Source organism: Artemia sp. Qi Xiang Cuo, chromosome 9 (assembly GCF_049724085.1).
Source record: "Artemia sp. Qi Xiang Cuo chromosome 9, ASM4972408v1, whole genome shotgun sequence".
NCBI lineage: Eukaryota > Metazoa > Arthropoda > Branchiopoda > Anostraca > Artemiidae > Artemia > Artemia sp. Qi Xiang Cuo.
The window spans coordinates 77,365,122-77,390,669 of record NC_142802.1 but is presented as its reverse complement, the minus strand read 5'-3'; the positions used below and the strand labels follow the sequence as shown (position 1 = coordinate 77,390,669).

General features: G+C 35.3%; 1 protein-coding gene across 1 annotated transcript in view; it reads left to right on the top strand.

Moving 5' to 3' along the window:
* LOC148949040 (filamin-A-like) overlaps positions 1–25,548 on the top strand; it is a 187,607-nt gene that overhangs the window by 102,784 nt on the left and 59,275 nt on the right. The window contains exon 7 of the mRNA XM_089095096.1: positions 9,602–9,740. Coding sequence (XP_088951222.1) covers positions 9,602–9,740 — 139 coding nt within the window. The remainder of the gene's footprint in view (positions 1–9,601; positions 9,741–25,548) is intronic.

The following is a 25,548-nucleotide window of genomic DNA, read 5'->3' as shown; positions in this document are numbered from 1 at the left end:
TTTCATAGGTGTGTGCTTTCAGAAAATTATGATTTGGGAGGTTTAGTTTGCTATTTCAGGCTTTTATGAGCTAGGTTTCTTAGCCTTGCGTAGGTGTGTGTTGACTGAAACTTATGATTTGGGATATGTAAATTACTATTTCGGGCTTTTCTAAGCTAGATTTCTTAGTCTTTCGTTGGTGTGTGTTGTCTGAAACCTATGATTTGGAATGTGTGGGTTGCTATTTGTGACTTTTCTGAGCTGGATATATTAGCCTTTCATAGGTGTGTGTTGACTGAAACCTATGATTGAGATGAGTGGTTTGCTATTTTTGTCTTTTCTGAGCTAGATTTCTTAGCCTTTCATAGGTATGTGGTGTCAGAAAATTAAGATTTGGGAAGTGTAGTTTGCTTTTTGGACTTTTCAGAGCTATGATTCTTAGTCTCTCATAGGCGTTTCTTGTCTGAAACTTCTAGTTTGGGATGAATAGTTTGCTATTTCAGGCTTTTCTGAGCTAAGGTTTCATAGTATTTCGTAGGTGTGTGTTGTCTGAAACTTATGATTTGGGAATATGTAAATTACTATTTCGGGCTTTTCTAAGCTAGATTTCTTAGTCTTTCGTTGGTGTGTGTTGTCTGAAACCTATGATTTGGGATGGGTGGATTGCTACTTTTGACTTTTCTGAGCTGGATTTCTTAGCCTTTCATAGGTGTTTGTTGTCTGAAACCTATAGTTTGGGATGACTAGTTTGCTATTTTTGACTTTTCTGAGCTAGGTTTCTTAGCCTTTCATAGGTCTGTGCTGTCAGAAAATTATGATTTGGGATATGTAAATTACTATTTCGGGCTTTTCTGAGTTGGATTTCTTAGTCTTTCATAGGTATGGGTTGTCTGAAACCTATGATTTGGGATGTGTGGGTTGCTATTTTTTGACTTCCGAGCTGGATTTCTTAGCCGTTCATAGGTGAGTGCTGTCTGAAACTTATGATTTGGGATGGTTAATTTGCTATTTCCGGCTTTTTTTAGCTAGGTTTCTTAGCCTTTCATAGGTGTGTGTTGTCAGAAAATTATGATTTAGGATGTGTAGTTTGCTATTTGGACTTTTCAGAGCTAGGATTCTTAGTCCATCATAGGTGTTTGTTGTCTGAAACCAATAAGATATGAAAAATTTAAAGTTCTGTTCCAAATTTTTCATAGAAGATAGAAAAAGTTATACATTGATTGTGAATATTCAACAGGAGGATAAGGAACTCCACTTTAATTCTGAGTTTTCTCGAAGAAGTGCAAATTGTTCAAGTTCTCTTCTGAATTTTCTTAAAGAAGAGAAAAAAGTTAACTCAATTCTGAATTTTACCAATGAAAATGAAAAAACCTTCCACTTCAGTTCTTAATTTCTCAAAGACATAAAAAATTTAAAGTTCAGCTCTAAATTTTTCTGTAGAAGATAGGAAAAGTTATACTATGATTGTGATTATTTTCCAGTGAAGATGAAAAGTTTCACTTTAATTCTAATTTTCTTAAGTTCACTACCGATTTTTTGCAAAGAGATGAAAAATTTAAAGTTCTGTTCCAAATTTTTCATAGAAGATAGAAAAAGTTATACTTTGATTTGAATATTCGACATGAAGATAAGGAGCATTACTTTAATTCTGAGTTTTCTCGAAGAAGTGCAAAATGTTCAAGTTCTCTTCTGAATTTTCTTAAAGAAGTGAAAAAAGTTAGCTCAATTCTGAATTTTATCAATGAAAATGAAATTAGCTTCCACTTCAGTTCTCAATTCCTCAGAGACATAAAAAATTCAAAGTTCTCTTCTAATTTTTCCAAGAAAATAAAAAGGCTCCACTTCAGTTCTGGTTTTTTTCTCAAAGAGATGAAAAATTTAAAGTTCTTTTCTAATTTTAAATTAAAATTTAGCTCCTGTGTCTTATGGATTTATCCATCAAATTTTTAAATTAGAAAATGAGCGACTCGTTCTATTATTAAAAACAATCGTTCAAACTCGTTCATCTAACCTCCAAAACAATAGGTTAGATATAAATAAATATTAATAAATGAATAGAAACATTTCCACATGTTTAAGCTAGGTTAGGTTAGGTTATATTATAATGAGTTATTATGTTAATTTAAACTAACCTGTACCATCGCTTCAGGTTCGGTCCGGTTAGACTCGATTCAGTTAGGCTAGGTTAGGTTAGCCCACGTACGCGACACTTAGGTTAGCTTAGGTTTGGTGAGAGCCATGCAAAAATTTAAGTGTATGTTTATGTTAGTTTAGATTAAGTTAGGTTAGGCTAGGTTAGCCTCCGGACACCCGCGTACGTCGGCTCACCTCGTCTACCCTCTATTAAACGAAACTAACTTATTCTAACCGAACCTAATAATACACCTCACTTTTTGCATGTCTCTCACCTAACCTAAGCTAACCTAAGTGAAGCGTATGTAGGCTAACCTAATCTAACCTAACTTAATCTAGTCTAACCTAACCATACTCGCCGGAAAAGGTTAGGTTAACATATCACGAGCACTCAAGATAAGTTAACCTACCCTAACCTAACTTAAACATGTGGAAATTTTTCTATTCATTTATTAATATTTACTTTTACCTAACAAAACCTATTTGGTTGATGGTTATATGAATGAGTTTGTACGATTGTTTTTAAAAAAAGAACGTGTCATTCATTTTCTAATTTAAAAATTTGATTTGTAAATCAATAAGACAAAGGAGCTAAAATTTAATTTAAAATTATAATAGAACTTTAAATTTTTCATCTCTTTGAGAAAAAAACCAGAAATGAAGTGGAGCCTTTTTATTTTCTTGGAAAAATTAGAAGAGAACTTTGAATTTTTTTATGTCTTTGAGGAATTAAGAAATGAAGTGGAGGCTTTTTCATTTTCATTGGTAAAATTCAGAATTGAGCTAACTTTTTTCACTTCTTTAAGAAAATTCAGAAGAGAACTTGAACATTTTGCACTTCTTCGAGATAACTCAGAATTAAAGTGATACTCCTTATCTTCATGTCGAATATTCAAATCAATGTATAACTTTTTCTATCTTCTATGAAAAATTTGGAACAGAACTTTAAATTTTTCATCTCTGTCCAAAAAATCGGTAGTGACCTTAAGAAAATTAGAATTAAAGTGAAACTTTATCTTCACTGGAAAATATTCGCAATCATTGTATAACTTTTCCCATCTTCTATAGAAAAATTTAGAACTGAACTTTAAATTTTTTATGTCTTTGAGAAATTAAGAACTGAGGTGGAAGGTTTTTTCATTTTCATTGGTAAAATTCAGAATTCAGTTAACTTTTTCTCTTCTTTAAGAAAATTCAGATGAGAACTTGAACAATTTTCACTTCTTCGAGAAAACTCAGAATTAAAGTAGAGTTCCTTATCTTCATGTTGAATATTCACGATCAATGTATAACTTTTTCTATCTTCTATGAAAAATTTGGAACAGAACTTTAATTTTTTCATCTCTTATTGGTTTCAGACAACAAACACCTATGATGGACTAAGAATCCTAGCTCTGAAAAGTCCAAATAGCAAACTACGCATCCCAAATCATAATTTTCTGACAACACACACCTATGAAAGGCTAAGAAACCTAGCTAATAAAAGCCGGAAATAGCAAATTAACCATCCCAAATCATAAGTTTCAGACAGCACTCACCTATGAACGGCTAAGAAATCCAGCTCGGAAAAGTCAAAAAATAGCAACCCACACATCCCAAATCATAGGTTTCAGACAACCCATACCTATGAAAGACTAAGAAATCCAACTCAGAAAAGCCCGAAATAGTAATTTACATATCCCAAATCATAATTTTCTGACAGCACAGACCTATGAAAGGCTAAGAAACCTAGCTCAGAAAAGTCAAAAATAGCAAACTAGTCATCCCAAACTATAGGTTTCAGACAACAAACACCTATGAAAGGCTAAGAAATCCAGCTCAGAAAAGTCAAAAGTAGCAATCCATCCATCCCAAATCATAGGTTTCAGACAACACACACCAACGAAAGACTAAGAAATCTAGCTTAGAAAAGCCCGAAATAGTAATTTACATATTCCCAAATCATAATTTCAGACAACACACACCTACGAAATACTATGAAACCTTAGCTCAGAAAAGCCTGAAATAGCAAACTATTCATCCCAAACTAGAGGTTTCAGACAAGAAACGCCTATGAGAGACTAAGAATCATAGCTCTGAAAAGTCCAAAAAGCAAACTACACTTCCCAAATCTTAATTTTCTGACACCACATACCTATGAAAGGCTAAGAAATCTAGCTCAGAAAAGACAAAAATAGCAAACCACTCATCCCAATCATAGGTTCCAGTCAACACACACCTATGAAGGGCTAATATATCCAGCTCAGAAAAGTCAAAAATAGCATACGACACATCCCAAATCATATGTTTCAGACAACAAACACCAACGAAAGACTAAGAAATCGAGCAGAGAAAATCTCAAAATAGTAATTGACATATCCCAACTCATAGGTTTCGGTCAAAACACACCTACGAAAGGCTAAGAAAACTAGCTCATAAAAGCATGAAATAGCAAACTACTCCTCCCAAATCATAATTTTATGAAAGCACACACCTATGAAAGGCTAAGAAATCTAGCTCTGAAAAGTCCAAACAGCAAACTACACATCCCAAATCATAGGTTTCAGTCAACACACACCTACGACAGGCTCAGAAATCCAGCTCAGAAAAGTCAAAAAATAGCAACCCATACATCCCAAATCATAGGTTTCAGACACCACACACCTATGAAAGACTAAGAAATCCAACTCAGAAAAGCCCGAAATAGTAATTTACATATCCCAAATCATAAGTTTCAGACAACATTCACCTACGAAATACTAAGAAACCTTAGCTTAGAAAAGTCTGAAATAGCCAACTACTCATCCCAAACTCGAAGTTTCAGACAACAAACACGTATGAGTGACTAAGAATCCTAGCTCTGAAAAGTCCAAAAAGCAAACTATACCTCCCAAATCATAATTTTCTGAAAGTATACACTTATGAAAGGCTAAGAAATCTAGCTCAGAAAAGTCAAAAATAGCAAATTAACCATCCCAAATCATAGGTTTCAGTCAACACACACCTACGAAAGGCTAAGAAATCCAGCTCAGAAAAGTAAAAAAATAGCAACCCACACATCCAAAATCATATGTTTCAAACACCACACACCTACGAAAGACTAAGAAATCTGGTTATGAAAAGTCGGAAATAGCAAATTACATATCCCAAATTACAAGTTTCAGTCAACACACACCTACGAAAGGCTAAGAAACCTAGCTCATAAAAGCCTGAAATAGCAAACTACTCATCCCAAACTATTGGTTTCAGACAACATTTACCAACGAAATACTAGGAAACCTTAGCTCAGAAAAGCCTGAAATAGCAAACTACACATTCCCAAATCATAATTTTCTGACAACACACACCTATGAAAGGCTAAGAAACCTAGCTCAGAAAAGTCAAAAATAGCAAATTAACCATCCGAAATCATAGGCTTCAGACAACACTCACCTATGAACGGCTAAGAAATCCAGCTCTGAAAAGTCCAAAAAGCAAACCACTCATCCCAAATCATAGGTTTCAGTTAACACATCCCTACGAAAGGATAAGAAATCCAGCTCAGAAAAGTCAAAAAATAGCATTCCACACAATCCAAATCATAGGTTTCAGACAACACACACATACTAAAGGCTAAGAAATCTGGCTATGAAAATTCAAAAAATAGCAACCCACACAATCAAAATCATAGGTTTCAGACAACACACACCTACGAAATACTAAGAAATCTGACTATGAAAAGCCTGAAATAGCAAACTACTCATCCCAAACTATTGGTTTCAGACAACAAACACCTATGAGGGACTAAGAATCCTAGCTCTGAAAAGTCCAAAAAGCAAACTACAAATCCCAAATCATAATTTTCTGACAGCACACACATATGAAATGCTAAGAAACCTAGCTCGGAAAAGTCAAAAATAGCAAATTAACCGTCCCAAATCATAGGTTTAAGACAGCACACACCTATGAAAGGCTAAGAAATTCAGCTCAGAAAAGTCAAAAATAGCAATCCACCCATCCCAAATCATAGGTTTCAGACAACACACACCAACGAAAGACTAGGAAATCTAGCTTAGAAAAGCCCGAAATAGTAATTTACATATCCCAAATCATAAGTTTTAGACAACATTCACCTACGAAATAGTAGGAAACCTTAGCTCAGAAAAGCCTGAAATAGCAAACTATTCATCCCAAACTAGAAGTTTCAGACAACAAACGCCTATGAGAGACTAAGAATCATAGCTCTGAAAAGTCCAAAAAGCAAACTACACATCCCAAATCATAATTTTCTGACAGCACAGACCTATGAATGGCTAAGAAACCTAGCTCAGAAAAGTCAAAAATAGCAAACTACTCATCCCAAACTATAGGTTTCAGACAACAAACACCTATGAAAGGCTAAGAAATCCAGCTCAGAAAAGTCAAAAATAGCAACCCACAAACCCCCAAATCATAGGTTTCAGACAACGCACACCAACGAAAGACTAAGAAATCTAGCTTAGAAAAGCCCGAAATAGTAATTTACATATCCCAAATCATAGGTTTCAGACAACACATACCTATGAAAGACTAAGAAACCTAGCTCATAAAAGCCTGAAATAGCAAACTACTCATCCCAAACTATTTCAGACAACAAACACCTATGATGGACTAAGAATCCTAGCTCTGAAAAGTCCAAATAGCAAACTACACATCCCAAATCATAGGTTTCAGACAACACACACCAACGAAAGACAAGAAATCTAGCTTAGAAAAGCCCGAAATAGTAATTTTATATATCCCAAATCATAAGTTTCAGACAACACACACCTATGAAGGGCTCAGAAATCCAGCTCAGAAAAGTCAAAAATTGCAATCCATCTATCCCAAATCATAGGTTTCAGACAACACACACCAACGAAAGACTAAAAAATCTAGCTAAGAAAAGTCCGAAATAGTAATTTACATATCCCAAATCATAAGTTTCAGACAACACACATCAACGAAAGACGGGGCTTGGTGAGTGCCTTTGCGGGTTTGTGGGGCCCTTGTGGGCGGGGTGGTCGTTTGGGAGCTGGGGGGGACCTTTGAGGACCGAGTACTTCCTTCGGTGCTGGGGTGGGGGGATCGGAACCCTTTGGGGTTGGAGTAGAGGACCTCACGACACTGTTCAAATAGAACTTGTTTACTATAACGACCACACTCAAAACCTCTTCTAAAACCTTCTCTAAAATCATCTTTTAAAATGTCTCTAACTGTTTCGCCGAAATAATTCCCTAAAATGTTTAAAACCGTTTCACCCAAATAATCCCCTAAAAGTAATTTCTGTGTGTTCCTTTGTTTTTGGCATCCCTGCGCTGTCACATTTCAAATTTCTAGGAAACCCTTTCCTACGTTAATCTCTTCATCTCATAAATGTTCCTAGCTACACTATTAAGGTTTCGTTAGAATATCAATTTATCTCTCCGACTTAAAGCTCAGTGAAGCCGTATTTAAAAATAGAATTTCTATATCTTTAGACTCCCGCATAATTCAAAGATAACAAGTGATGTCATTTCTAATTCCTGACACTAAAGATAAATGAAGCCATATTTAAAAATAGAATATTAATTTTTCTCTCTGACCTAAAGAACGTTTATCCCTCAGACCTAAGATTAAAGAAGCCATAATGTTTATCTATTAAAGTGAGAAAGTTTCTGTTTTTCCATTCTCACTGACAAAAACCATAAATTGCTGTTGACATCCATGAAAAACATCAAATAAATCGACCAACACACATAACCATCCAAGAAAACAGACATAAATGTGAGAAAGTTCCTGTTTTTTCTGCACTTAAAGCACATTGAAGTCTATTCACATGTGCTATATCAACTTTTGCAGCGAAACATAATTAATCTTCCATTTTAAATTTGCTCAAGGATATCACAAATCTTGCATATACTACATCCCATTCCAGACAAAGCCGTGATCCTTTCGTAATTTCCACCGCAATGTTTGGTGCTCTTGTATTATTACCATCAACTCCACTATCAACTTCTAATAGGGTAAACATTCCACTCACCATCAACACAAATATATATCCAAATGAGTAAAGTCAAAACTGTTCTTCTTCTCACTCCTTTGAATTCTATTCACAGACTAATAAAACTATAGCAAAAATCTTTTCCTTATATTCCCTCCGCCGCTAATATATAACCAGCCCTCTGATTGGCTGAGAAGGGGGATGTATTCCGACTCGCTGATTGGCTGAGAAGGAAACACGTGATCTAACTGTTTCCTGGAAACTCATAACATTTGCCTCGAGCAACAACAAGAAATACTATTTCTGGATCATAACATTTGCATAGAGCAACAACAAGAAGGAAGTGTCATTGACCCACCCCCATTAGACTCAATAATCCATTAAAGTGAGAAAGTTCCTGTTTTTCCATTCTCACTGACAAAACCCATAAATTGCTGTTGACATCCATGAAAAACATCAAATAAATTGACCAACACACATAACCATCCAAGAAAACAGACATAAATGTGACAAAGTTCCTGTTTTTTCATTCTCACTGACAAAAACCATAAAAACAGACATTAATGTGAGAAAGTTCCTGTTTTTTCATTCTCACTGACAAAAACCATAAAAACATCCATAAAAGTGAGAAAATTCCTGTTTTTCAAGTGAGAAAAATACTGTTTTTTCAAATTCTCACTGACAACAAACATACAAAAATGTGAGAAAGTTCCTGTTTTTCAAATTCTCACTGACAAAAACCATAAAAACATCCATAAATTACTGTTGACGTCCATGAAAAACATCAAATAAATTGACCCACATTTCCAAATCTTTCTTGTCTCTCCTGTGTTTTTGTCTAACTTTAAAGCCAGTAAAAACAACAAAATTTTTTTTGCAAAATTTGCAAAAAAAAATTGCAGCCAGATTGCAAACAACAGCTTTGGCTAGATAAAATTAGCTTCAAATGTAGAGTATAGCTGCAATTAGGTTCGAATTGTTGGGAAAGGGATTCTAAAAAAAAAATTTCAAGGAGGTGCTTTCAAAATCAGAACCATTAATAGCCGGGATTGTTGACCCTTATTTAAATGCTGCAACCCTTTTTTTAAATTATTTAGCGTTGTACCTTTAAACAAAATTTTGTTCTTTTTCTGGTGGCTGCAGAGTACGACTGTATTTTTGTAAACGTATTAATATTTATCAGTTTTTCTCTTTATATTTTTTGCGCACCAAAAATAAAACAGATTTCCTTAGTTGTTTCGTGAAAAAAAAACCCTCCTAAGATAAAAAAAGACCAACTGAAAATTTTTCGGAAAATGCACTCCTTTAATTTTTTATAATTAAATTTCCTTATATGTTCTAAATATTTTGAGAATATACTCAAGTTTGCTGCTATTTTCAAATTTTCAATATTACAACGCTTCCCAAAGGAGTAATTTTATTTTTATTTCTGGTTGCTAAGTATAACCAAGTATAATTGTCTTTTCTATATATATTTTTTTTATTATTTTTCTTATTTAATGCATTTTTCAAAATTAATTTTTGTTTTAGAGTACGAGTTTATGGCCCTGGTGTGGAGCCAACTGGTCCCGTCATTGGGGCTCCTGCTCCTTTTTCCATAGAGACATTTGCCGCGGGTAAAGGGAACCCTCAAGTTTCAGTGCAAGGACCTGATGGAGAGCTTTTACCCGTAAGTATACTATTTTGTTGTTGGTATAGTAATGAGTGCATGCAAAGAAATTTATAGAATACTCTGCTGGTTGTGGCATAGAGGAGACAATATTATGTCTTCTAGAACCAATTTTTCTCATGTTAATTCTTACATTTGTCCTAAAACCCACCCTTTTTTTCAAGTTTGCCCCTCTCCCTAATATTTTGTCCCTGAATTATTCTACTTAAAAAAAAAAGTCATTAATATGAGTAAAAAACACCGAGCTTATTTTCAGTTTTTTCGCTTATCTGCAATATATACGCTATGTAACATATTTCCTATGATTTATTTCAGCAAAGTTGACCATCATATAAAAAGAAACCATTCAGCAGATCTATCCGCTAAACTATTAATTCTTCAGCCTCTTCCATAATGAATACAGGGCCGTCTCGTATGTGTTCTCAGCCTTTCGGTAAAAAAAATGAGTCGATAAAGTCGTGTTTTTCCGACGCCCGCCAAATTTTTGGTTCCGTTAAACAAAAACCAGGAAAATACTGACGTCATCTACAAAAATCTCTAACTTGGTCGGTAGCCGAAGCAGTATTACCGACTCCTACCGTGATTTTACGGATGGTGCCACAATTATCTATTTGGTTAAATAAAGAGCATGAAGATACTGTCATGACATATACCGAACAATGCAGCGTCGTAATGCAGTCGGTAAATGCAGCGGTTTTACCGACTCATGTAGTGATTTTCTGGTTGTTGCCACAGTTTTCCATTCGGTTAAAGAACATGAAACACGAATATCACATCTAATAAAATCTCAATCTAGGTTGGTAAATGTAGCGGTTTTGCCGACTTGTGTTGTGAACTTACGGACGGTGCCAAAAATTTTCGTTCGGTTAAATAAAGAACATGAAGATAACGACATGACGTCTACCATAATCTCAATCTTGGTCGGTTAATGCAACTGTTTTACCAATGTATGCCCGGATGGTGCCACCGTTTTTCATTCGGTGAAATAAAGAACATGGAACATACTAAAGCTTATCGTGTAGAATTTGTTCATCGATAGCTTTGCTCTCTCTGCCTAAATATAATATAAGTCCCAAGTCTTGCTCAAACAATTTAATCAAAGATTTCTTCACTGTATCTTCACTGCTTCGCATGCATGCTGTTTCCTACTAGACCACAACGCGAAAAGAGAGAAGATGTGTGGGTAAAAAATGGAGTGTACTCCTGGAACAAGATGATGAGCCGAGGGACGGAGAACCCTGGTAAGATGAAAGAACATTTTGAAAGCGCTGTTCATCAATCAGTAGCAATTGATATGTCAGCTTATAGAAAACCCGAGCACGGCATTGAAAACATGTTGGATGAAAAGACTAAGGCCTTGAAAAGACAACAAGAAAAGGAATTAATTGAAATACCAGGAATACAATATATAGGTCTTTGCGGCTGATAGCTCATGGCGAGGCTGATGACAGCGATGGGAATTTCCGTCAAATTGTTAACCTCATTGCTCGCTGCGATCCACATTTCAGCAACTGGTTGCATGAAAAAACGGTAAATAGGAATCCGGTGAACTACTTTAGTGTTTCGCAAAACCAATTCATTGAGGTACTGGGTAACGAAATCAAGCGCACAATTGTAACTGATGTGAATGTGAACAATAGTGGTGCGTATTCAATTATAGCAAATACCACTCCAGACTGGGTGCACGAAGGAAGGCTTGTGATTTGTGTTAGGTCTGTTAACTGCGATAGCACCATTCAGGAGAGACTTTTAGTCTTGGTACCAGTTGAATAAAAAAAAATCAAAGAAATTGCCGACAAGATTCTAGAAGTTTTAGAAAAATAAGGCGTAAGTAAAGAGGCACTTATGTTTCAGAGCTATGATTACGCAAGCAATATGTTTGGTGTCCTACAGGGTGTCCAGGAACATATATTCACCAAATTTGGAAGACAAGTACGCTATATTCGATGCATGGCTCATAGAGAAAATCTCATCGTGGAACACGCGTGCAGCAACAGTACCATAGTCCGGAAAATGTTTGAGATCTTACAAGAACTGCACGTCTACCGGTGGAATGAAAAGAGCTACTGCTTACAAACGAGTACTAGAGAGGGTGAATCAGTTCTGAAGCTAAATAATTTGTCAATGACAAGATGGACGTTCAGATTGGAGAGTTTTAAAGCATTGTGGACCAGCTTAGACACCATTGTGGAAGTTCTCGAAGAGCTAAAATAACAAAATGAGGACAAAATCATAGGCAGCGCGATAGCGCTGCCTAAGTAAAGAACGATGTGGGCACAATGTATTATTTATTTTTCTTTTTTCTTCTTTTTCTTCTCCATACCCAGGCACTTCGTATCGAAGGAGTTGTAGAAACTTCGAAAAGGGCTCATTCGATTGGAAATTGGAGTGGCTAGTGCCCTTTTTAATAGTCGAAAGTGATTGGAGGGCAACTAGCCCCCCCCCCCCACGTCCATCATTCCCCAAAACACATCCAATCAAAATTTTGAGATAGCCATTTTGTTTGTGTGAGATAGCCATTTTGTTTGAGATGGCCATTTTGTTTGTGGACACTATTTGTGTCCAGATTTTTAAAGGGGTGTATGTTGTTAAAAATTGCTGAAAATGTTTCTCCAGCATACAAATAGCAGGCCAAACTATAAAGTCTTAAAAAACGAAAAGATTTAAAGCATTATTTTCTTTTTCTCTGAAAAGACTATATCAATATAAAACGGACAGAAATTAATTAAAAAAACTTTTTCCACAAAATAAGTTTTTCAAAGAAAAGTAAAGAACTCCATCAAACCAAAAATGAGCAAAAATAAAATCAAATAATCTACCAAGCGTGAAACTATCACAAATCAGCATCGATAAATAAATAAAACCCAAAACGAACAGAAATTACAATAAATAACAGAGTCAAACTCAAAACCACAAATCAGCATCGATAATTAAATGAAACCCAAAACGAACAAAAATTACAATAAATAACAGAGTCAAACTCAAAACCAGCAGAAATTAACATAAGTTGGGCGTAAAACCCCTATTCCTTCCCAAGGCCAGAACAAAATTTGCACTTTACTGAAAAAATACAAATGAATGTGCATTGTCAGTTTAACAAACATATACTTATATTTAGTAATAAAAATTTTAATATTATTTGATTTATTAAAGTTATAAAAGTAAAATCTTTTAAGTATAAAAGTATAAAAGTAAAAAACGCCCGTCATTCCCTCAAACACACCCAATTAAAATTTTTAGATTGCCATTTTGTTCAGCATAGTTGATTTCCAGATAGAAAATATCTTTTTGAGGAGGACACTCCCCCACAACCCTCGGGGCAAGAGTTGTAAGTTATGCCCTGGGGGCATATAAGGTTTTTATAGAAGGCGTTGTCGTAGAAATTTAAAGGGCTAGTGCCCTTTTTAATAGTCCAAAATGATTGAAGGGCAACTAGCCCCCCCCCCCACCACGCCCATCATTCCCCCAAACACATCCAATCAAAATTTCGAGATACCCATTTTGTTTATCGAAGTTGATTTCCAGATTGAAAATATGTTTTTGAGGAGGACACTCCCCCAAAACCCTTAAGGCAAGGGTTTTAAGTTATGCCCTGGGGGCGTATAAGGTTTTTATAGAAGGCGTTGTCGTAGAAACTTCAAAAATGGCTCATTCGATTGGAAATTCAAAGGGCTTGTGCCCTTTTTAATAGTCGAAAGTGATTGGAGGGCAACTAGCCCCCCCCCCCCCCACACCCATCATTCCCCCAAACATGGGGAATGATGAGGAGGACACTCCCCCACAACCCTCGGGGCAAGGGTTGTAAGTTATGTAAGGGCTGTAAGTAAACAGATTTTTTTGCGAATGGTATCAAGTTTTCCATTTCAGGTCAACTACAGGAGGTATGAATCTTAATTAAACAGTACTATTTGTGTCCAGATTTTTAAAAGGGTGTATGTTGTTAAAAATTGCTGAAAATGTTTCTCCAGCATACAAATAGCAGGCCACACTATAAAGTCTTAAAAAACGAAAAGATTTAAACTATTATTTTTTTCCCTGAAAAGACTGTGTCAATATAAAACGAACAGAAATTAATAAAAAAAACTTTTTCCACCAAATATGTTTTTCAAAGAAAAGTGAAGAACTCCATTAAACAAAAAAATGAGCAAAAATAAAATCAAATAATCTACCAAGCGTATTTTGACTTTATTTGACGTATTTGACTTTATTTTGACGCTTGTGTTCATGCGCCAGGTCATGTTCAGGACCAAGGTTCTTGCGGAAAAGTTGCAGGCTGAACACTGCTATATATGAATCTGTGAATATATATGAATCTGATGACTGCTAACGAAAAACTCAGGACGACACGCGATATCTTAGATTCTCTCCTCGAAGACCCGGATCAGATAGGGAGGCAAATTGAGGCAGCATAAGTAGTAGCGGAAAAATTTGGTTGAATAACCAATGACATCTTCCAGCTTAAACACCATCGTAGACGTGCGCCTACTCGTTATTCAGAGGCAATTACTAATTTTGAAGCCAACCCGCTGGATGACTAGAAATTGTTCTATGCTAAAGAGCTCTGCGGTGTCCTCAGAGCCCTAGTGAACGGCTTGGAGGATGCAATCTACGACAACTCATCTTATCTGGGGCCAGTATATCAAAGTTTACTGGGCAAAATGGATAACAGCTATGAAAGCCTATCTAAACTCGTGAAGATGTTTCCTGGAAAAGGCTTAGATCCCGCGGAACTAATGTTAGAGCTAAAGGCTCTCAAACACTTTTTGGCCAGGAATGAGGTTGAAAGCAACAAGATCATAAATCGCACATCTTTGAGGGACTACTCCGTGAAATTAACGCTGTCAAATCGATATTCCCGACTCTGGTCAGTTTACCAGTGGGTTGCGACAGCGCCACCAACTGTGACCACAGCATAAAGAAGTTTTAGCAAACTGAAACTGATCATGACACGTTTCGCACAACAATGTAGAATGACCGTTTGGATCACCTTGCCATAATGTGTTTCAAAACTGACATTACAGACGAGCGGAAACTCGACGAATTACCGTGAGTCCGGCTGTCTTCCAAACCAATACGTATGAAATTTTATCTAAAGGTATATAGTTGTATTTTCTTCCTTTTTTCTTTTTTTTTTGATTAATCTGTGCATTTTAATTTAATTTTGTCAATTTTTTCAATTGTGAGCTCTTTTTGTATGTAAATCATGTTATCACTTTTCTCCTAATATATTGCTCCATTCTTCACTAGGTCACCATGTCGTTGTTCATGCGCTTCTCATGGGAAAAAAAAACTAGGCAGCCATTCGTACTCAGATTATATGATTCTTTAGGCTGAATTGCGATCCCAAGTTTCGTATTAGAAATGGAAATTTGTTAATTAGTGGGGAAAACAGTCGGTATAAAAGATCAGTCGGTCGCTAAAAGAATTCCACCCCCCCCCCCAAAAAAAATGTTTTGGCTAGTAACGCCCCTGAGGGAATAAAATGGAAATGTTTTATTAACCGAATTTCGAAAGTAGTGCACCATTTGCTGCTATCTGAAGCATAGGAAAATTGCTCTGGAAACCTGGGGGTGGTTGAAAACTTTTTTTTTCTCCGAATATGAGGCGCCATCTAGCTTTATTTATTTGGGGATGCATTATTCACTTAGAATGCATTAAAGAATGCGGAAAGAAAATATAAAAAAGACCAATTTGATAAGTCAGAATTAAAAAAAAAAATTAGCTCCATGGCTTGTAAAGAAGGGGAAAGATGCACATACATTTTAAACACTAACTCATAAACAAAAAATCGAGAGGGAGAGCGAAAGAGGGGTAAAGATTCCAGCAGTCTATAAGAATTTATGGTACTTATTTAGTTATCGGGCAACACGTGAGAAGACACGCGAGAATTTTTTTTGTGAAGATAGGATAATAAACGGTTAAATCTCCAATGTTTAGTGATTAAATAAAGGGTTCCTCACTCCAGGAAATACATTTAAACTTTGTTTTTTTGGGTTTATGGGGACTAAAAAGCACCTAGGTTGGGCGAGGTTACGTATTTAATATATGCTATGCTTTACCCCCCCCCCCCTCTAATGTGCAAATGTATTGTCAAAATTTGTTTTTGAACTACTTTATTTTTATCATAATTTGTTTTATTTCATTAGCATTAACCAAACTTCACTTCTCGCGTGTTGCCCGGTAAATAATAAGTACCGGATTTATTCTGACCACTTAGTAAAACCTAGACAGGTTCATTTGAAGCCAAACAATCATAATATTAATAGAGAAGAAGTTAATGATTATAAGTAAACGAAAAATCATACAAAAATCGAAATTTTTTTGGTTTTCCATATAATATGATGCACAATTAAGGGCTTGAAATCAGGTCTTTCTGTGGAAGGAAGCGGAATTCAAATTTTATGAGACCTATGGCGGCAATATTCGACCGATCAGATACCAAATAAAGTAAATCCAAGGAACCTGGGAAGATCCCAGTGGAGCTAAGAAAAGTGAAAGATACACAGGAAAGAATTTAAAGCTTTTCTACATCCAGTAACAATTTAGTTACATAACACTTTGCTTCCTGAATTAAATTTGCGGCTTTATTATAAGTATTAAAAAGTAGTTTAAAAATAAGAAGAAAAACTGAACATACATATAATTGAGAAATAAGAAGTATTCGGCTGAATTAAACTTTGAAAGAGGATTGTCAGAATTAGACACAGAAAAAATACGTTTCAGCTTCCTTAGAATAACCTGGCTTATACATATCTTCATTTTAATCAAAACTTTCTGTCTCGCAAAGCCCATCACTTGTAGTCCCCTTCCCCCGGTTGCCATGTTTGAGCCTGTCCCTCCTACCCAAGCACCTTCTATCAGCTTGACCACCACTTTGATCAGCTTGTTTGATTTATTTTCCTTTTTTTCAGTGACAATTTCACCCCTCTCAACCTTGACTTGATATATATATATATATATATATATATATATATATATATATATATATATATATATATATATATATATATATATATATATATATATATATATATATACATACTTGACGAACTTTATTATAAATAGGACAAGCCAGGAAAATGGCGTATTGCGGTGTTGGTAGATTTTTTTTTTGCTTAAATAGATTATAAGAACGGAAACAGGAAAACCACTTTCTTATAAGAATAGTTGCTATGTGATTTGAAGTTAGGATAAAATAGTAAGACTTAGGCACCATAAAGAGCCTAAGTGTAACTCGTTTGGACCTATAGGTTAATAAATGTACCTATAGGTTAATAAAAGGACCTATAGGTTAATATAGGTTAATAAACAAAAGTATTTTTTTTTAACTGATAGTAAGGAGCGATATTAAAACTTAAAACGAACAGAAATTATTCCGCATATGAAAGGGGCTGTCCCCTCCTCAACGTCTCGCTCTTTACGCTAAAATTTTTTATTGTTTAAAAAAAGTTGTGAGAAAGAGTCAAAATTAGCGTAAAGAGGAGGCATTGAGGAGGGGACAGTCCCTTTCATGTACGTTTTACGTTTTAATGTCGCTCATTACTTTCAGTTAAAAAAACTTGTGTTTTTTTATTTAATTTCTGAACGTTTTAGAATTAATGCAGGTTTTGATTTTGGCTCACCGTACATGAATAATTAAAACGAAATTTGCATATTATTTTTTTTTTTTGGCTAAATGTCTTTCTTTAAAGTTGTTCAGTTTTATTTACTAACTTTGTTATTCGTAATAAATATAAGTAACTTGCGAATTAACTTACGTAACGAACTTCTATATTCATATATTTTTAATACGTATATTAGGGGGTTCGCCCCCATGTCAATACCTCGCTCTTTACGCTAAAGTTTGAATTTTGTTTCAATTGTATAAAAATGATCCCTTAATCACAAAGGCCGTTAATTAGAATAAGTTAATTTCAAAAAACAAAGTTTTTCCGAGGCAAGTAAAGAGCTAATTTGAAACTTAAAACGAAGAAAAATAATTACTTCACAGCCTGTCTAACATATATCAATAAAACTAGTACAAATAAACCATCTAATTATGTTTCCCTATGTTTCTAGGATTATAGAAAATTAGCGCTTTACTGAAAACACAAAAGTCAAGTATAAAAAACAGGAATATTGATTTGGGAGTCAAAATGAGTATGTAGCCTGACAATAGACTAATCTTTGAAGTTTTTTATAGTCGTACACCAGTTGTGACATCAGTAACTTTCAGTATGCAGGAATATTGGATTGATTTATCAGGTAGCATTTTGGTCTCGCCAGCTATAATACCAATAGCGAGTAATATACAATCTTAAATAGTAAGAAATATGCTTAAGTATTACTTGAAATGAAGATCAAATAAGATATAATATGAACTCTGTAAATCAGGGTATTTCTCTCTATAGAACAGTGAATTTCAAGCTATGATACAAATTCTACAGCTAGTCTATAGTCCTAATACTATCAAGATGGCTTTATTTCGAACTTCTCTACAAACTAATCATGACATGTCCTTTTCAGAACCAAGACGAGAGCCAGTCATTGAATTGAGCCATTGTGTAGAAGTAATATCAAATTAAACGAAAGTAAAACAAAGCAACCATCCTAAAATACTTTATTTTTATTCCGTAAAAAAATTGCTTTTACTGTATCAAAACTCCTATATTATTTTGTGTTTTCAGTAAAAGTTTCAACTTCGCTCTTTACTTCCCTCGGGAAAACTTTGTTGTTATTTTTTTTTAATTAATCTTTGTTCGTTTTTGATTAAAATTTAATGTAGAAACAACGCTGCCATGATCTTTTTTATTTATACGGAATAATGTATGTTCGTTTTAAGTTTTGATGGCACTCCTTAGTTTCAGTTGAAAACTTATTTTTAATATAGTTTCTAATTATCACCGATCTAGGGGAGATAACGCACCTCTAGAAAATACTGCAACAACCTTGACAGCTACGAAGAACTTTCAGTCTATAACACAAAGTTCATCATCCATACTTCCCAAAACAATACATGTTTTTCAGGAATGTTTGTTTTTTGATGAGCAAAAAGCTGTTTTTACTCGGCCGATTTCACCTGAAAAGGCCATAATGAAGAAGACACGACTTTATAAATCACCTACTGACTAGCAGAAACTAGAAGGCTACTGTAACAAAAGAGGGTTGTTAAAAGCTTATATTTATACCTAATCGCTTTTTATAAATTTGACGGGATAGCGCATTCCCATAAACTGCACTTTCGGTTGTTTTCCCTATTTTTTCTTTTAATGAAAAAAGTATCTTTTCTAATGAAATGACCAAAAAAAGATGTTTTTCAAAACCAAGGCAGGAGTAAAAAAGTAAGGTGGCAAGAACATCCTTTCCTCTAAATTACCGCCATTAGAACTAGCAACCAGGCTTCATCGCAGAGTGAAGTTTAAAGGTTCAATTCAGAACTGTTGATCATTCAAACTTAATTTTTGGTAGATTTTCAGTTGAAAAGTTTTTAGTTTTAATCAATTTTTTACGCAATAATCTTTTACTTTTAAGATGAGTAGGTGATTTATGAAACTTACTAAGAGGGTCTGCAGGGGAATTATATGTGAGGGGTCTTATAAACCTCCAGTTAAGGGCTTTGGACCTTAGTTATTGCAATGGTACCGTTTTATGCTTCCAAACTCTTCCACTTAATAAGTACCGATTTTAGTGCTATATGGCACTTTTGGATGGTAAAATTGATCAAAAGCACGTAGATATGAGTAATAGGTTTAAAATGAGCCTTCCCGGGATATGCTTTCAAAAATGAGTGCATCATATTTGCAAAAATAGTGGATTATCTGAAAAGTAATCGTAATTTGTCTTTTAAAAACAAGATATAGATCTGTAATTCTTTGTTTTAATATCGAAATAGATTTCCTTTGCTTTCAAAAAATTAAATTTAGTAGCAATTAAGAATCACTAAAACAATAGATATTGAACCTTTGTATTATATTGAACAAAATGTCTATCTCAAACTTTTGATTGGATGACTTTGTGGAGAGGGGGCCTATAGGGAGGTTCTTAATAGTTTGGAGAGAACAAGAATGGAAATCTCAGCATGACCTAATGCGGCCTTTGAGGTCTGATAGCAATATTGAGGATTCTTAACTCAAGCTTCTTTTATAGTTTCCACTTTATATTTATATTTATATTATAGTTTTCACTTTATAACCCATTCTCTTTTTCTTATGTTATCAGTTTTATCATACAGCACTAGGAGACCGAGCTTTGCTTGTGAAGGGAAATAAAAACATAAAAACGATATTCAGTTGAACCCCCCTCCGGAAATGTAATACCCTGATTTACACAAGACAAAATTGTTGTGCAATTTTTATAGAATTAGACATAGGAGGATGCAAAACTTTCAGGGAGGCTAAGATTTGAAGAAAAAACTTGACAGAAATCATATTTTCTGTCTATAATGTTTTCTTAGAGGATTTCAAATGTGTTTTGCATTTTTTTTTAGCTAAATAAACTTGCATTGTGAATGTTCCTCATTTACCAGTAGCTGGTTAAACTTTCAGCACCATTTGCACTAAATACAAACTAGATGGTTCAAAACTAAAAAAAAATCACCAACTTTTTTTTATTACATAAACATTAAAAAAATGTGCTGCCGACTAGCGATGCCGCACAGTACTCCCAGCTTAAACATTTAACTTTTTCTACTAATTTGAGATAATCATTCATATGAAATACAAAAGAAGAATTTTCCGTTATATATATATTTATCACCAGGACCTGGTTGAGTCCTGGTTGAACTTCCTTGAACTAATGATACTAAGTCTTTTTTTAAATAATTAAAAAAACACTCTTTTCTGTTTTAATTATTGAATTTTAATATAAGTTCATTTTATATTGTTTTTTATTTTCTTCGTTTGTTTTGATAAGGACAGCCCTTGGATATAGGGTCGAAATATTCATTTAAAGTTGCGCTCCACTGCCTTGTATAAAGTTTCCCTGTTGTTCTACTTATTGTTTATGACTCCCAGAGAGTGTTCGACCATGGCTGGCAAATCTAAAAAATCCTTTGGACTGCCAGACCCATATACTCTGATGTGGCAGGATCTTGCGTAGATTATGTCACAAGACATTTCGGTCAGGCTGAGGTAGTTTTTGACTCTTGCAGTGATACACCGACGACGAAAAATTGCACAGAGCTGAAGAGAACCACAGGTTTGTCGTGTCCAGTGATTGAATTCTCCCCTAACATGAATCTTCGTCAAAAGTAAACAGGAATTTTTGAGAAATCCCAAAAATAAACAACGCTTCGTCGACCTACTTACTAAGAGGCTGGCGAACTCAGGATATAAGTTCTAGTTGCTCCGGACGAGGCCAATATTTTTATTGTAAAAACTACAGTCATTTGCGCTGTCACTTTGTCCAACATTTTGATTTGGAATGATACCGACCTATTAGTTCTTCTGCTGTACCATACCAAGCTTGATGCGTATGATATCCTTATGCAGAGAGACACGCATGAAAATAGCCGACGAGTGTACGACATAAAAAGGATCAAGAACAAACCGAAGCAGCAGAAAATCTTCTCGTTTACCACACAATGTCTGGCTGCGATACAACATCTAGATCTCGTGGTTTAGCGGAAAGAGCACTGGTTTCCTTGTTAGTTAAATATGGGATTTTTAAGGATGCTTCCAAGACCTTCATGGCACCAGGATCAAACCACCAGGAGATCGCTGAAGCTGGAGAGAAAGCTTTGCTCCGCATATACAATGGGAAAAGTAATGAGAAAACCTTAAAGGATGTTCGGGTGCGAGCATTTACAATGCTGGTTGCAAGTGCAAATGCTTTCGTTCAGGCTGAGCGGCTTCCGTCTACTTTGGCTTCCGCAAAGTACCGCTTACACAGGTGATATTTGAAAATAATATAGTGGCAAGACACGTCCAATTTGCTATAGACTGAACAGTGGGGTTGGGGCCTCTCTTTGTCGCCGAATATATATCTCCCCATTATGACAGATGCTTCACCAGAACCGATGGTGCAATGCCGGTGCACCAGCGGGTGCGAATCTTGCAGATGCAGTTCCCTTTGGAGCGGTTTACCCTGCAGCTTTGCCTGCGGGGAGTTTAAAGGGGCGTTATTTTCTAACGCTGCTACATAAGAGGATGAGAATGATAACGAAGACGAACAGGAAGAAGAACTACCTTTAGATTGTGCTTTAAAATCAAAATGTTTTTGTGATTAATTTAGCTGAGTTCTAGACGTTCTTTTTTATTAACTGATTGATTTAAAGTTTTGATCTCGATTAAAGAAGTAGTTTTCAAGATATTATGCTTAGCAACCCCTCATATTACAGGCTCCTTAAAGGTGGAAATCTGGTAAATACAAAAAAAACTGCTTTTGACCTTATATTTGGCAATACAGCACTATTTGATATTAACTGATCCTTTTATCGCAGACATCTGTCAAATAATGATCTGCATACTTTACCTTCTCCTCCATTCCAAGAAGGTGAGAATTGATACTGGGTACGGAAAGCTAGATTTCTGAAGTCGGATTCAGACTCGTCACGCTTGATTTGATAGGAAACAACTATTTATACTCCAAAATATTTTTAAATAGAAAAATCGATTTTCCCCCCTCATTTTCCCCCTTCAAGAATTAATTTGGGACTCTTATGCAAAGGGAATTCGGGTGGATTGTTTCGTGCAATTAAACTGATTTTTCGGAACATTTTGGCGCTTCGATCGAATCTGATTTTTTAACGCTGGCTAGTTGGGAGTGATATTTTGATTCAAAACGTTCTTCCATCTTGGCTGTAGCAATTCATAAGACGTTGTGTAACTTAAATTACGTTGTGTAACGTAAATTTAATAGAAGATTAAAATAAAACGGGCTTCCTTTTTTTTGACAAGCAAGCGTTGATAGCAAAATTCCGATTTCCAAATATTTGTAAAGGTGAGAAATGAGGTATAGCGGATTTTTAAATAAGTACTGAAACTTGAATATCTCAAGAACCGACCAGGATATGGGAATATGGATTGAACGAGTAAACAGAACATAATAACCTTAAGCATATAGGCTAAAGTCTCTGTTTGATAAGAAATGTCACATAAAGCCGTTTGAACTGCTGAGCTAGATAACCGATTGTCCGTCTATATACGTTTTGCATAAGGCTCTTGTGGGAATGTGGTTGCCTGGTAAATTATAAGGCTCGCGAAACCCATTCGGCACCACAAAAGGGCAAGGAATAGACTCTGTTACCCCAAAAGATAAACTCCGTTTTTTACACAATTAAAAATTAGTTTTGTCATGGAAAAGGTTCAAGTCTGCCTTGGGCGTTCAAAATTGAAGCCCTCATCATCATGTCCTCGACTCTGTCCTCATTGTGTATTAAATAAAAAAAAAACAAGTTTTTTAAACTGAAAGTAAGGAGCGACATTAAAACTTAAAACGAACAGAAATTAGTCCGTGTATGAAAGGGGATGTCCCCTCCACAACGCCTCGCTCTTTACGCTAAAGTTTGACTTTCCCACAACTTTATTTTTTTAAACAATAAAAACTTTAGCGTAAAGAGCGAGGCGTTGAGGAGGGGACATCCCCTTTCATATACGGAATAATTTCTGTTCGTTTTAAGTTTTAATGTCACTCCTTACTTTCAGTTTAAAAAACTTGTTTTTTTTATTTAATTTCTGATCGTATTTTAGTTAATGCAGCTTTTATTTTGGCTCACCGTCATTGAATAAGTAAAACAAATTTGCATATTAATTTTACTTTTCTTTTGCTAAATGGCTTTCTTTTTAATTTTGGTTCTGACGTAATTTACAAATTAACTTACGTAACGAAATTCTATATTCGTATATTTTTATTACGTATATTATTGGGTTCGCCCCCTAGTCAATACCTCACTCTTTACGTTAAATTCGAATCGTGTTCCAATTCTTTAAGAATGACTCCTTAATCACAAAGGCCGTTAATTATAATAAATATCTCTGATGAAAGTACAAAAAAATTTATTCCTTTGTGAATCAGACGAAATTGGGAAAAAAGGGGCGTGGGAGGGGGCCAAGTTACCCTCCAGCATTTTTGGTCTCTGACAAGGGCACTATAACTTTTAATTTCCGTTCGAATGAGCTGTCTCTTTATGTTGTAGGACCACGGGGTCGGTACGATTACCCCTTAAAAAAAAATAATAAACACGCATCCGTGATCTCTTCTGGCAAAAAATACAAAGTTGCACATTTTTGCAGATATGAGCTTGAAACCATTGTAATAGGATTTTCTGATACGCTGAATCTGACGGTGTGATTTTCATTAAAATTCTTTCACTTGTAGGGGAGCCCTTGATGAGTAATACTAAACTTAATAAAATTTACATATTTAGAATCAGCAATATAAGCCCATTCTTTTGGTACATTTATTGACATGAAAATTCCGTTTTTTAAAGTTTCGATTACTATTGAGCCGTATCGCTTTTTTTTATGTTTTTTTATTAGTATATGTTTTTACGTATGTGAGAGGGTTCTCCCCTTAGTCAATACCACGCTCTTTACGCTAAAGTTAAAATTTTGTTTAAATCACAAACCCCTGAATCACAAAGGCCGTTTAACTAGATTAGATAGTTCTTTTCAAATCACTAAAAAAAAAACTGCGTAAAGTTCGAGGTATTGACTTGGGGGCGAAACCCCTCATATACGTAATAGTTTCTGTTCGTTTTAAGTTCTAATGTTGCTTCTTACTTTCATTTGAAAAAAGTTGTTTTTTTTAATTTAATTTCTGATCGTTTTTTAAATAATGCTGGGAAATCCGGTGCCCCCTTCATAGAAATGTCCCTTACCCCAAGGAAACATCCTCCACGGAAAGATTCTCCCAAGTAACCCCCACCTCCAGCCCCCCCCCAGAAAAAAATCCTTCCTGAAAATGTCTGTATAGTTCCCTATAACCAATACTATATGTAAACAATGGGCAAAGTTCATAACTTGCAGCCCTTCCCCTGGGAACTGTGGGGGATTAAGTCATCATAAAAGACATATTTATTAGATTTTCAACTATGCTGAACAAAATGGCTGTCTCAAAATTTTGATCGGGTGACTTTGGGAAAAAATGAGCGTGGGAGGGGGCCTAGTTGCCCTCCATTTTTTTGGTCACTCAAAAAGGGCACTAGAACTTTTAATTTCCGTTCCAATGAGCCCTCCTACGATATTCTAGGACCACTGGTTCAATACGATTACCCCTGGAAAAAAAAACAAACAAATAAACACGCACCCGTGATCTTTCTTCTGGCAAAAAAGAGAAAAATCCACATTTTTGTAGATAGGAGCTTGAAACCTCTACAGTAGGGTTCTCTGATACGCTGAATATAATGGTGGGATTTTCATCAAGGTTCTATAACTTTTAGGGGTCTTTCCCCCTTTTTTCGAAAATCGGCCAAATTTTTTCAGGCGCGTAACTTTTAATTGGTATGATTAACCTTGATGAAATTTATATATTTGAAATCAGCATTAAAATCTGATTCTTTTGATGTATCTATTGGTATCAAAATTCCGTTTTTTAGAGTTTCGGTTACCATTGGGCCGGGTCGCTCCTTACTTACAGTTCGTTACCACGAACTGTTTGAATGACTGCCATCCTGTAAGGTTGCTAATGTTCAAAATGTACTATATGACAGTAAATCCTCTACATGCTTTGCGAACTATACAAACTGAAAAGTCATACCTCCTTCGCTGATTGAACCCCGCCTTGCCTTCATAGCTTCTTCAATCTCGCAAAAGAAGGACTCTAAAGATGGATAGACAAAGAAAAAAACTCACTAAGAGAAGTAGAAACGAAAGTTCGCGCAACATTTGAA